The 14,081-nt window shown below is 48.5% G+C and overlaps 1 protein-coding gene across 1 annotated transcript in view; it reads right to left on the bottom strand.

Annotated features, from left to right (window-relative positions):
- LOC144095329 (angiotensin-converting enzyme-like) overlaps positions 1 to 4,137 on the bottom strand; it is a 59,340-nt gene extending 55,203 nt beyond the window's left edge. The window contains exons 1-2 of the mRNA XM_077629097.1: positions 3,905 to 4,137; positions 1,171 to 1,462 (exon numbers count right to left, since the gene is read on the bottom strand). Of these exons, the coding sequence (XP_077485223.1) occupies positions 1,171 to 1,410 (240 nt within the window). The 5' untranslated portion in view covers positions 1,411 to 1,462; positions 3,905 to 4,137. The remainder of the gene's footprint in view (positions 1 to 1,170; positions 1,463 to 3,904) is intronic.
- Positions 4,138 to 14,081: the final 9,944 nt, after the last annotated feature.

Raw genomic sequence — 14,081 nt, 5'->3', positions numbered from 1 at the left:
CCACCCGCACTGTCATTGTGCCTTCCGTCGTCACAAGATTCATTCCTCCTGTTGGTCGTTCGCTGCGTCGACTACGATGCAGCTGGGACGAAGGTTTAGTGCAGACAGGAAAGCGTGTGTGTCAATGTGAAATATGCAGGACCTTGGCTACGTTGCTGGCATGAAAGCGGTAAGTGGGAAAGTGAAGTGCAAAGCAGTGACGACGTTCAGTTGGGCCTGACCAGAGATTCAAGCTGAGAGCAAAAGGGAGGGAGAAAAAGAGGAACTGGATGTTCAAAGGTCTACTTTTAGCTCTGATAAGTGGAAGCGTCTGGAACGTTCCCAGGTTTCGGCGCCAAAAGGGCAGTGGCGAAAGCAGGAATACAGGTTGTGATCTTTATCATTTTAATAAATCCTCTCTCGCTCTTTACACAACAGTATTTCAGGGCTACTTGTTGCATAGCGAGGCGCTTGTATTTGGCTATTGACTGAGGTCGTGATGGTCGTGCGTGAGATATTAAATTATGAAGTACTTTCTGACTGAAGTAAGTGTCGCTAGCACAGCAGCGCTTTGAACTGCTCATGATATAGAGGTATTAGGTTCATTGGTGCTGTTCATGAGTGAACATTATTAGTTTACCGTAGTGCTGGCCTCGTGGTTCGAGCATCCGCCTCGTATGCGGGAGGTCCGGGGTTCTGTCCCTAGTGCCGCTGTGCACCCGCCGGTCTTTCCATGGGTACAAGATTCCCTAGACCTGATACTTGGCTTCTCTGGCGTGAAATGCTTTGAAAATTGCTCGTTGACCTCACTTTGAGCTGGTCAAGAAATACGTTAGCCATTGAGTTCTGTGGACAAGTTGCTCTTGCGTATTTGCAGTGAAATTGTCATCAATACCACGACTTGCTGTTGTTTTGAAACTTGGAAAAAACACCTTGGCGCAAATAAATTCACACGGACAAAAGTTTTAAAACGCCAAACCGACTAGCCCGGCAACATGCCTTACTGAGGCTTGCTGTGGGTGTAGATATACGAGAAGTTTGCCTTTGTTTAAGTACAAAAGGCGCTTGCAGGGTTCTTAATATGCTACCAAGAGCAGAATCTGCTAAGCTGGTGACAATACTGGTGAATATACCATCGCATCCGCACAGCGGAGCGCCACCGATGCCGGCCGGCCAACACCTTATACTCACGCTCCTGTTCTTGTTGTACTCCGTGAGGTTGTTAGCGTAGCTCCAGTCGGCCACGACAACCCTGTTCCACATGTCCGTGACGATGTAGTTCACGTAGCAGGCGTACGACTTGGCCTTGTCTTCGTCCTCGATGTCGCCTTCCACGGGAACCCTGGATGCGGCCCGAGTCACAGGCGCCACCGAGAGCAGGGCCAGCAGGAACCACGGCAGGAGGAGGGTCCATCGAGGAGGCGGCGACATCTCTCTACGCTTCCAGGAGCGCAGGGGGCCTCAGCAGCGGCCACGGTTCCTGCTGTCCGAAAGCGAACAGCGCTGTCGCTTTATAAAGGCTCGCCGCGACTTTCGACAAGTTCGACCTTCAACCGGTTCCTCCCTGGTTCATTCGCCCCGAGCTTGGCCGCGCTCCGTTCATCCGATGCAGTGTGTGCGAGTGCCGCAAGAAAAAAAAAGAAAACTGAGCAGCCGATAGCGACAGGAAGTTGTTCTGCGCGGGCGTGGGATGCTCTAAAGAGAGCTGGTTGCCCCCGATAGCGGTGTGCTCTGCGGCAACGCCTGAGAATTTGATTGCCTCGACCGTAAGAAAGGAGAGACCATGTCCGAATAGGAGTTCTTTTGAATAGATGGCTGACTCCTTGAGCACCCTGTGCATTTCTGCTTCTTCTAGCGATACAGTTTATTGCTTGAAATGCGCAACAAAATAAACTCCTCATCTCGACCGTTAAAGTGCAATAAACTTTGGAGTTATATATCTCTTTCGGAGTGGTTAACGGATTCTGAACGTCTAGCTTACGCCTGCACTCCTAGTCTTTATGTTTTTGAAAGACCATTTGTGGCAGCTTGGTTAAGGCTCTAATGCTCCTGCGAAGAGCCTGTACCTTGTTCGCAAAGGCTGAAGAATTATGTACCCCTATGTTCTCTAGGGGTACATAATTCTGTTCTCTAGAGGTACATAAGGGGTACATAATAAATGCCCTGCAGGGCGTTTATTGGCTGAACTATATAGTTCAGCCAACCAGACAGGCAAAGCTGTCAAAATGTTTAGTTTTCAAACTGTAGTAGTGCACATTATGCTTATAAACAGTGAATGAGGTATAGCTTGCATCTATAGCTTGCATCGACGGATGATGGGTGCGCTCAAAACGTTACAGCTCGTTTGGACATATCAGTGCTGTCCGGGAACCTTTTCTCTATCAGAAAATCTTGCCGCACCCGAGCACTTTCAGAAGCACAAGTGAATGATAGCGTACGTGCCTTTAATTGCAGAAGGAGAGCTCAGGCGGTTTACATCATGGGAGATATTCTTAATGGAATGTTGTTCTAAGAATAGTTCAGCTGTCAAACTGGATCGACAGTGCGACGACGCGGAAACGTACTAAACACCTGCCGAGGAGTTCGGCGGAAATAAGAGGGCGTATACCTCTCGCGCAACTAAGAATGATCTGTTGTGGACAGACGGCGTCCTTTTCGCATTTCAGAGGCAAACCTCTTCCCTCCGCTTCCCTCACCCTTTTTGCCATCTTTTGTTCTTTGTCTGCAAAGAGCAATAAAACAGCTGGACTGCGGACCTCCTATCAACTCCTGGAACGGAGAAAAGCGCGGTTGCAGGAAGTACCTGGTTTATGTACCGATAAGTGGAAGTGCTTTTAAATGTAAGTACTGCTTTGCTCCGTCATCTTCACTTGACGTGACCACCGATAGTTCATCTCTTTTTTATTTTTTAAACTGTATTCTGCATGCCCCTTGCGTGTCGCGATGCTTAAGGGACTTTCAGGAGACCTTTGGAGGGACTTTTAGCGCGGCACTGCCGATGAACTTGTTCGAACATGACTGTTATTCGTCTTGAAGATTCGCGCTCTTTCTAGGCTGCCGGAACTTGGTGTAACTAGAGAGGAACGATTTGTAGCAACAAAAAATAAAAAGTAAAGTTATGGGTTACACAAGTAAAGAAGTCAATAAAATTGAAGCGTCGGACAGCCATGCGACTGTATGGTGAGTACAGTACACCGGGAGACAAAAGTTCATGAAGCGCTCTATGACCGCAAAAACTAATCGCAAAATTCATCGCCGTCTTTCACGCAGCTTGAATAGATACATGTAGCCTAATTCTAAATGGGGGAATTGCATGGCGACCCGCCGCGGTGGCTTAGTGGTTAGTGCGCTCGGCTACTGATCCGGAGTTCCCGGGTTCGAACCCGACCGAGGCGGCTGCGTTTTTATGGAGGAAAAACGCTAAAGCGCCGGTGTGCTGTGCGATGTCGGTGGACGTTAAAGATCCCCAGGTGGTCGAAACTATTCCGGAGCCCTCCACTACGGCACCTCCCTCTTCCTTTCTTCTTTCACTCCCTCCTTTATCCCTTCCCTTACGGCGCGGTTCAGATGTCCGCCGATATATGAGGCATACTGCGCCATTTCCTTTCCCCAAAAACCAATTATTATTAATTGCACGGCGCACAATGGTATCTCCGGCAATGCGCCGCAGATAAAAAGAAAGAATTATTTGCGACTGTCAGTCCTATGAAGTGATGACGGTGGTTGTTCATATGGAAAAAAAAAAAAGGGGGGGGGGGGGATAGTAGACCGTAAGCAGTGTGACATATAACAGCAAAGCTGCATAAATCGAGTGCAACAAAACTGATGTTAAACGTACACGTATGTTACGGTGGAGCGGACTAGTTGAGAAGAGACACGCAGGCGGTAGTTCACGTGTCCGTAATGCCAGTACGACTTGGCTTACCTTCACTGACAACTGCAACGCTTTCTTCGCGGTTTTCGCGTCGTCGTCCGGCGGTGAAGCGCTATAAACAGCTCGAGGGAAGAACCTCCTCCGGTGTAAGCGACCCGTCGCAATGGCCCGACCACATCACAAGCGTTTATCGGCGCTACGACGAGGTGCGCCAAAGTTGTCGCTCTACGTGCACGGCATACCACCGAGGCACGTCGGCGCCCGGTTTCGGTTCTCTTAGCGACGACCGCGCGTCGCCAAGGTCCTCGCAATGTCACGTGGCTTCTACGCCGCGCTGCGTGCCCGTTTCGAGATAGGGGAAAGGACGCACGCGGCTTTCGCAAAAGCCTCGTGGTTCGGGTGCTCCTACTTAGTTCCTCTCTGAGAAAAGGAATAAAATTATATCCGCTCGCTTACGACGAGATGTATGCACTGGCTTCACGTGTGGCTCATCGTTGCTAGAAAAAAAATAAATGCATAATTGCGCAGACACCAGCTCTCGTGATGCGCTGTTTGTCCCACTCGGAAACGAGCGATAGTATTGCAGTGACCGGTAAATGCGAAACTGTTCGTTCGGAATGTTGGAAAATTCACCAGTGTTGTAACCAAAGGTTGTTTTTTTTCTCTCACGGCGGAAATTGAGGAATGAGAGTCTTAACTGGTGTTTGCATGTTTGGCATATTAGTGAAGCATTAAGAGTTTTTGAAAAATATATAAATCGCAGTGAGCACCGGAAATATTTGAGTTGAACACTAATGGCCTCCGTTCTTCTTCCTCTGCGCTGCCGTTCTTTTTTTCTTTTCCATCTCTTTATTTAATGCGTGGCGCAACAAAAGAAGGCACGAACATATGAGCCTGTCTTCCGCTCCTGCATTGTCCTGTGGCCAAAATATGTGGCGTACCCTCATTTGTGAGCTGTAAGAAAATATCTGCAAAGGATATCAAGAGCTCCCAACCCTTTTTCATGTAAATTCGTGTACGTGTACATCACCATGCTGATTCACGACGTCTCCGGTTGCTATAGATATATATATATATATATAGTTGCTCATTCACCGACTCGTGTGTGAGAATCGTAAAGCTTATAAATAAGTGCCCCGACTCCTTGTTCCTGAGTTGCACTCTTGCTTTCCGTATTCGAGTTGGCTGATCCTAGCCTTACTACTAAGTCTTTGTGCCATGCATGACGTTATCTTTTAACCCCTGGAATCAAAAGTGCTTAAAAGTGCTTGCTGCATGGTTGTGGTTGACAGTCCTGACGTGTCCCCGCAGCTGAAAGCAAGGGCTTCTTTCTTTCCTAGGCGACGTTATGCGACCAATGTGGAGATGTGAAAGCGCATCGAGTTTCTTGCCTTGTTCGTGCGTGCGTCTCCGGTCGGCCCTGTTGGGCTGTCGTGCGTGTCGTGCTCTCGCACGTTCCCGCCATAGCCACGCGGCTCGGGCTTGGTATAGGACGACCGTGGCCTGGATTTCGTTTCAGGGTGACGCTTACAGTTCGAAGTTATAAAGTGGTCATGTAAACTACGTGCACATTTTTTTCCGAAATTTTGCCCCCATAGGGATTTACGACAGCGACGAACGACATTATTCTTTTGCTGAACATCCACAGTAGCTTTAGACGTCATCATTCCAGCAACTAAGATCAGCAGAAAGGAGTAGAAAGAAAATGTCGGAGCGTCTATGTACGCCTACAGCGTGATAACAAGCCAACCAAGCGCTTTTCAAAAACTCACGCAAATGAGCGAGGAGTGAGAATGAGGAGGTGGAAAAGAGCGAGAGAATCCTGGGAGAAGATAACGCGCGGCCAACCTCGAAGTTACAGGCCACTTGAAAACCGCGCGTATTACCCTGAGGCGTATCGACTTGGCCTTAATTTCTACAAATCCTTATACTTTGTCGGTCTAGGCTGTTATGCACTGCGCAGGTATAAAAGAGCGAAAACGTGGCAATGGAAGTGCAGGAGCGACAGTGCGAATAATAATAATAATAATTGGTTTTTGGGGAAAGGAAATGGCGCAGTATCTGTCTCATATATCGTTGGACACCTGAACCGCGCCGTAAGGGAAGGGATAAAGGAGGGAGTGAAAGAAAGGAAGAAGGAGGTGCCGTAGTGGACGGCTCCGGAATAATTTCCACCACCTGGGGATCTTTAACGTGCACTGACATCGCACAGCGCACGGGCACCTTAGCGTTTTTCCTCCACAAAAACGCAGCCGACGCGGTCGGGTTCGAACCCGGGAACTCCGGATCAGTAGTCGAGCGCCCTAACCACTGAGCCACCGCGGCGGGGTAAACAACATAAAAATAAAAAATTGGTTTTTGAAGAAAATTAAAGGCGCCTTAACTGTCTCGCTTCTCGGTGGACACCTCAACCGCGCTGTGCAGGAAGGGAGGCAGGTCGGAGTGAAAGAAAAAAGAGAGGGACAGGTGCCGTACTGGAGGGCTGCTCAACAATTTAGACCACCTGGGAATCTTTAACGTGTACACTGACGTCGCACAGCACATGGGCGCATTTTGCGTTTCGCTTCCATCGAAACTTATCCGCCACTAACGGGTTCGAACTGGGAATCTGCTTCAGTAGCCGAACGCTCTAACCTCTGAACAACAAATGAAACGCGAACACAAGAATACAAAAATATTAGCTGCTGGAGCAGAATTATAAGCGGTCTCCATTAACACTTCCACAAAGCGGTATTCGCGCCATCAAAGTGAAAATCAAGTGCGTTTATTATTCAGTCTCCCTCATCTAAAATCTCGTTTTGCTATTCCCGTTTCAGTTGCCTTGTTCTCGTTTTATTTGTTGCTGATAGCGAACCCGACTTTTTCTGAGGGATAAAAACTGTCAGCCAGTCCACCACTCGCAGAACTAGACACGAAAAGGAAGCAAAAAATAAAGTGCCTCGATAAAGCTATATATCACACTAGATTGCCAACATGTCGTCCGCTGGCATTGTGCAGACAATTCCATTCTGCATTCTACAGACACCATACACAGAAAGCACGTAGATGTAGGAACGCATATACCGGTTTGTGAGACGTTTATGGATGCTCTATTAATTAATAATAATAATAATTGGTTTTGGGGGAAAGGAAATGGCGCAGTATCTGTCTCATATATCCTGAGCTCATTCTCGTACGTGCAGTGATATTACATGGCCCTCTAAAACCCGGCCGGAACGCGCCGGCTTTCAGGACGCATGAAAAAAAGAAATCAAATGCCTTTAGGACGTTTATACGCGGGAGTTTTGTACAGAACAGCGCTGGAGAGTTTATATTCCCATTTCTGATCTTCAACTGAGCACTGCTTCGTTGAGTCTAACGTGGCCCTTTGACGCACCGCTTACAGAGGCGCGGCGCGTCGTTCGATATATCGAGTGACCGACGGAATTGGAGTTCGATATAGAACGCAACTTTCCTAAACTTTTCCACGGGATTCTGAAGGGGATAGTCCGTGTGTTCGATATAGCCAAGAATTCAAAATATCCGAGTTCGATATGCCCGTGCTCGACTTACCACCATTTCAAAAAAATACACTTTTCGGACTTTTTGAGGACCCGGACAGACCCTCCTCCGGACCGAAAGAGACAGCGATGTCTCCGTCCACACGCGTCAAATATCACATCACCCAGTTCAACCGACATCACGTGAACATTCCAGCCACGGCGCATGACGATGCCGATGCCGAAATCGCATATACTGAAGACCAGGCCAATCACCTAATGCTGAAATAAAAAATGCAGGTACAGCCCCCGTCAAACGTCTACAGCCAAAGGGGTTTGCTTGCGAGGCCAGCAGCTTGCCTCGTAATACATCCTCAACTACCTTAATCTCTCGAAAGAAAAATGGCTTCATGGTCCTCAGTCCTGCCAAGCTTTACACCGCTAGATGTGCTAGGAAGCCGTGAACAGCTTAGAAGCGAACTCCTTGGGCTCTATACTTTTGGCGGGGGCTGTACTCTTGCGAAACGCCCAGTGCAACTGTTGCATAGGTGCATTCCAAACCGTTTAATTTTTTCTCGTCCACTCCGTCCTCATTTGTATTCTTCCAGTTTATCTGGATAACATAGTCGACCTATCCTCCTGTCTATGCGGACATGCACAGCCTTTGTCAGAAGTTTAGAGTCCAGAGGGTTTGCTTTTGGACCACACTGCTTTGCTCGTAACGCATCTTCAGCGTTCCAAATCTCCTGAAGAAAAGAATATTTTTGGTCCTGCCCCCTCCAATGCGTAGGACTTCCATGAGTGCTGCAGGAGCTCCACAATAGTGCTTAGATGCAAAACCCCTGGGCTGTAAACTTTTGACAAAGGCTCTACACACAGTGTACGCTACACGTGGTTTAGCGTACATTGAACCGCGTGAGCTTGATCCTGGACCGTTATTCAGCTGGGTCTGCAGCTGAAGAAACGTGTAACTGCGCGAAAGGGTTAGGGCAATACGAAGGAACACACACGACACTTAAAAGCGCAGACTGTGAACTTTATTCCTAGCCATTTCGCGCAGTGACACCCTTCATCAGTATGAACCGACTAGCCCGGCCAATCTTATTGGGTCTACAGCACATGGCGTAAAAGTAGCTCCGCAAAGACCTGTCACGCAAGCCCTGGAATAGACTTTGCTATTAAAACAAAGGAGGTCAGTAATAAACGGCGCCTCCTCACCTGTAATCGTAGAAACAAAGCCAAAGAAGCCGGTCCTGCGAGAAACAAGCCTAGAGGGCTGCACTTAGTCGCTCCTCAGCCGCGGCTTGCACCCCGGGAGCCCGTCCGATTCCGCGCGAGACGGGTTTGGCACGTGCTTCGCGTTCTCGTTTGTTGGCTATTCTTCCGTGCCTCGCGGAATGCATTGTGCACTCCGCGCAATTAACGCCCGGCCATTTTCTTCTTGCCCCGATAGAATAAAGGTCGTTGGCGTAAAATACGGTGCGACGCTCGGTCACGGCCAAGGCCTGCGCACCCCCCCCCCCCCCCCCCCCCTATTGAAAAGGTCGACGCTCTATATTGTGCGCGCAGGCACGCATGCATACCCTCGTGTAAGCGAACGTACGTACACAAAAGCACCGTACGTATACGAATGCGAAAAGGAGTTTTGGGGAATCGTGCCACAGGTGAAGCAAGCTTAATGGGCTGCTGTCAGTGAGCACGCCTTCAGTTCCGTTGGTCCCTTCCCCCCCTGGTATTTATCCAAAGTCACGATTTAAAAAGCTCTAGGGCTAATTCGTGCTACTCCTTAATTTATCATCATAATAAGCCAAACTACGACCACTGCTGGAAAAAAGGTATCTCCCATATCTCTCCAATTCACTCTGTCCTATGCCAGCTGCGGCCATCTTATCCCCGCAAACTTCCTATAATCCCATCTGCCTACCTTATCTTCTCGTTGTTAGCCTCCATGTTTCTGCCCCATAGGTGAGTACTGCTAAGATACAGCTGCTGTGTACTTTCCTCTTGATGGATACTGGTAAATTTCAATTCATGATCTAAGAGTACCTGTGTACCGCACCTGTGCACAGAATAAGTGAAGGTGTATAGAATGGGTAGATTCACCTTCGCACAGGTGCACCAGAGCAGGCGGGCGGGCAAAACAAAGCCAACATGGGTGAAGGAGACACAGGGTGAGCGGACAGGTGGGATTTCGTATACACGGGAAAGGCAAAATTAAGCTGCATAATGTTTTTCTTGCATTAAAAAGATTCGGGCATAATGCTCTTTCGCCTCTATGCATGGCGCGCATCTGGTGACCACGAGCTTAGGGCATGGAGGCCTGGCACCCTCTCTCGCTTTCTCTCTGACTCTAAGCCATGCGCATACACATCCCCTGAATTGGTTGCCAGACGCTTCAGGAATAGTTAACAGGGGCGCGTTGCTGCCACTATTGTCTGAAAATATCTCCTTGCTTGGTGCATCACACATGGGACACATATATGCGTCATGCGTGACGTATCGGATACGCATCAAAAGTAGCTAAACCAACAGCACTTAGACTTGCGAGGCACCCTGACGCTGGCGAAACGTCACGAAAGAGTAATGGCCCTGCACGCGGCCGCGTTTCACAGCGAGGCGCATGCAGCCACGCGCCGAATTCCCCGTCTGACGTTGCCATCTCAGACTAACGCCGTATAGGCGCCTGGGAGAGAAGGTCGCGCCGTGGTCATCTTCCTCTTTCTTCCGACTGGTGTTGATTCGATCCATGTGGATAGGAACGAACTGCTGGGTACGAAAATTAAATTTGGACACACGCCGTCGTCCCCGGTAACGAGGATGCTCACGAGCTAGCCCGAGTTCTCTATTTCCGGGTAGCCTTAGAGCCCCCGAGCACTGGGGGAAAGAGGAGCGCCTACAAAATTACGGGGAAATTGTTGACAATTACTAATTGGGACGTAGGCTGGTACCCCCACCTGACCCAAAATTAAGCAATAGAGAAGCTGTCGCGTGGAGGCGCCTATACAAACCAATACAGCTTTTGAACCCGGTATGGGCTTACCACGTGTACCCGGAGCTGAGGTCGCATGAACGATGCACACATGATCGATCAGCGTCTATGGTCTGCTCACTAAGTCGGCACTGTTATCGGGAATCTGAAACGGGCGCGCACTTACCCGACCACTATCCTTTCTCACTATCGCTCGATACCCCCTTTATTTTCCCTCTCCCTCTCCTTTCATTCCCGCTAGCCGCAGCTCAGGTGCTTCAGTTTCCGATGGCAGATCCCGTGGCTAGCAACATAGTTTTCTTCCATTGTTATTTTATTAATGAATAGCCACTAACAACAAAAACAACAACTTACCCAATTTGGAGGCGAGCCGCGTGCACCGCTGAACTGTTCTCGCCCGGTTCACTATCCTCGATCGACCGAGAGGTGCTGACGACGAGCACGCGTGGAAACCTCCGCCGTAGAATTCGAAAGCTGCCATTGAACTCGCTCGATTGAGCGCGGCGCGCGTTCTGCTCGTGTTCACCGAGCGCGCGAGTCGGTGCTTGCAGCGTGCGCGTGCCCGCCGTGGCTTTCCTGCATATGCTATACATGGGCGGGGTTTTCTCGGGCGTTCTCTCAGGAAGCGCGCGCCGTTTCCGTCCTCTTCTTTCTTATCGTTGAAAATACGTTGCCACTCTTCGTTCGTTCTCCAGTGAAAGCCATCTGAGAAGTATGATGCTGCGCTGAAGTATGTGCCGCCTTCCAGTCTTGTGTGTACTCCCACCGATCCCAAGCGTCGCTGCCGCATGGTGGGAAATGGCCGCGTGTTGGTCAGCCGGTGAAGCCGAAGGATTAATTGCGAATATCTTAGTTGTTCTGGCACAAGTTGGCAGCCACCGCTGGGCTTGCAGCTTCGGTGTTCGTAGTACGTTCACGTGGTACGTGTTGCGTTCTCTGTGCACACTTTCAGAGAAATGATGCACTATACATGCTCTCGAGCGTGTAACATGCTGACATGAAAGTACTTGAAGAGGGGGCTGCTGGAGGTTTGGGCTTCTCTTATTCTTTAGGGGAGGGGGGATCCTGTGAGGCACCGGTCCGATGTCTGCGACTGAGGAAGACACGCAATGTGTCCGGGAGGTTTGAAGAAGGGCAAGTCATTAGACCCGAATCTGGTCATAAGCCAAGAGCCTAGTTTACATGGCTATTGCGAATGACCTGCACGGGTCAATTTTGTCGGTGTAGCCTTTTGGCGTTTTCAATACGCGGGAAAACTGTGTGGAAAGCGAAAGAGACGACACCTGCAGTTACTCATGGAAGGGTTGGTTAAAGAGTGCCACAAGAAAGACTCCTTTGATGGCTGTGCCTGTAACGCCACAGCAAAGTTGTGTCGTACTTCGGCATAATCATCTTGTTGGATCATGAACATTGCGTCTTGAGTTACTGAGCATGTGCCCTCTTAGCGCCGGAATCTCCTCCCTAAGCCTGTACCAATTCTCCCAACATCAAGTCCTGGCATGATGTTACGCCGAAATGTGTTTAGCGCGTTGTAGTTCTGGCGTAAAAGAAAAATCGGTATCTTCGTCTTTGGCCCCAGTAGAATGTACGGCAAGCCAGTCGAGGTGACTTCACTTCACTTCACTTTATTCACCTTAAAGACCCCCTTCAGGGGGTATTACATAAGGGGTGGGTTAACATATTCATCAACACGTGCGAGTCATTTCTTTGAAATATAATTGCTTACAGCATATTAAAGTACAGACGGGTGCGTGATGGCAGCGATATCGGTGGGGAGGGCATTCCAGTCCACAACAGTTCGGGGAAAAAATAAGTTTTAAAAAGTTGCAGTCCGGGACACAGGGCGGGCAATCTGAAGCGGATGGGCAGTGCGGGGAGATATGCGGTTCGGATGAGTAATGTAGGGTGGTTGATTTAGAGAGCTATGGAAAAACTTGTGGAGCAAACAGAGGCTGGCGATGCGGCGGCGGTCTGCGAGGTTTTCAAGACTGGAATTCTTCAGAGATGAAACGCTGGTGGTATATGAATATGCAGAGTGAACGAAACGAATGGCGCGGTTTTGAACTGATTCGAGTGCATTTGTTAGATATGTCTAGTGTGGGCTCCAGATGGGGCTGGCGTACTCAAGTTTGGGTCTGATGAGGGTTTTATAAGCGAGAAGCTTCACGTGGTCGCGGCGCATGACGAAGATGACGTTTCATGAATCCTAGAGATCTGTTAGCAGATGATATGATTGTGGTAATGTGTGTTCGCCAAGAAAGATCGCTGCAGAGGGTGACACCAAGATACCTAAGCGATTGGACGCTTTCTATAAACGAGTTAGCAACTGCATAGGAAAAAATAAGAGGGTTGTGTTGTCGATGAAAGGAAATGAGTTTGCATTTGTTAGCATTTAGCGTCATTAGCCAGAGGTCACACCATTTATGGACGCTGTTAAGGTCGTTTTGAAGGGCCATTTGATCAGAAATGTTAGTGACAGTGCGATAGATTACGCAGTCATCAGCGAAGATACGAATTTTACATGACACATGTGAAGCTAGATCATTAATATATATTAGAAAGAAGAGTGGGCCGAGCACAGATCCCTGAGGGACGCCAGATTTAACAGGGAGAGCGCTTGAGCGGTGGTTGTTAATAGAAACGAACTGAGATCGGTTAGCTAGAAATTCTTTAATCCATTGCAGGATATTAGGGTGTAAATTTAAAAGGGCGAGTTTTAGTAATAGGCGCTGGTGAGGTACCTTGTCAAATGCCTTCGCGAAATCTAAAAATAACCCATCGGTCTGCAGGTTGCAGTCAAGGTTAGCATGCACGTCGTGAGTGAAGATTGCCAGTTGGGTTTCGCAGGAGAGCCCCCTACGAAACCCGTGTTGAGCCGGATCAAGGAAGCTGTTTGAATCTAGAAAGTTTATGATATGGGAATAGATGACATGACAGCGTATAATTAAGAAGGTGTGTAGAAAGGAGAGCCCGAAAGGTTCAGGAGTATAGCGTGCGTTGCAGCAACCTTGTCAAAGTGTAGGGAGGTTTGGCCTGTCCTAACATGTATCGCAGGTATTATTATTATTATTATTATTATTATTATTATTATTATTATTATTATTATTATTATTATTATTATTATTATTATTATTATTATTATTATTATTATATGAGACAGATACTGCGCCATTTCCTTTCCCGCCCAAAAACCAATTATTATTATTATTATTATTATTATCCTTACGGCGTGGTTCGGGTGTCCACCGAGATATATGAGGAAATTACTGCGCCATTTCATTTCTTCAAAAACCACAATACCACTAATTACCACCGAGAGCGTAATTAACGCGCATTAATTCTGCCCTCATAAAACATTCGCATTTTCATTTTTTCTTGACCCTGTGAACGCGGCCCAAGTAAGCTCGGAGAGCATGCACTTACTATTTTGTCGGAGATAGCAAGCGCTGTTGTAGCTTCCTGTCGCTGTACACCTCTCTCTTCTCGAGTGGCCGCGAAGCGTATAAACCATAATGCAGCAGAGGGGGATGTTTTCCGCCACAGCATGTTTGCAGAGCATCCATCATGACCTAGGCAAGCGGCTAACACAACCTTTCAGGAAGTAAACTGCGTAGACGACAAAAAAAAAAAAAGCTCGCCCACATAGTGTGCACGCTGGTATAGTACCAGTGCAACTTTATCTCAGTCCGCTTTAAGGGCGGACATCCAAAGCTGGGCTTTGCGTTTATTGTGACGTTAGACGCACACAACGCAAGATCTC

This window comes from Amblyomma americanum, chromosome 6 (assembly GCF_052857255.1).
Source record: "Amblyomma americanum isolate KBUSLIRL-KWMA chromosome 6, ASM5285725v1, whole genome shotgun sequence".
Classification (NCBI taxonomy): Eukaryota; Metazoa; Arthropoda; class Arachnida; order Ixodida; family Ixodidae; genus Amblyomma; species Amblyomma americanum.
Note: the sequence above shows the minus strand (reverse complement) of the source record. Positions and strands in the feature narration are given on the sequence as shown.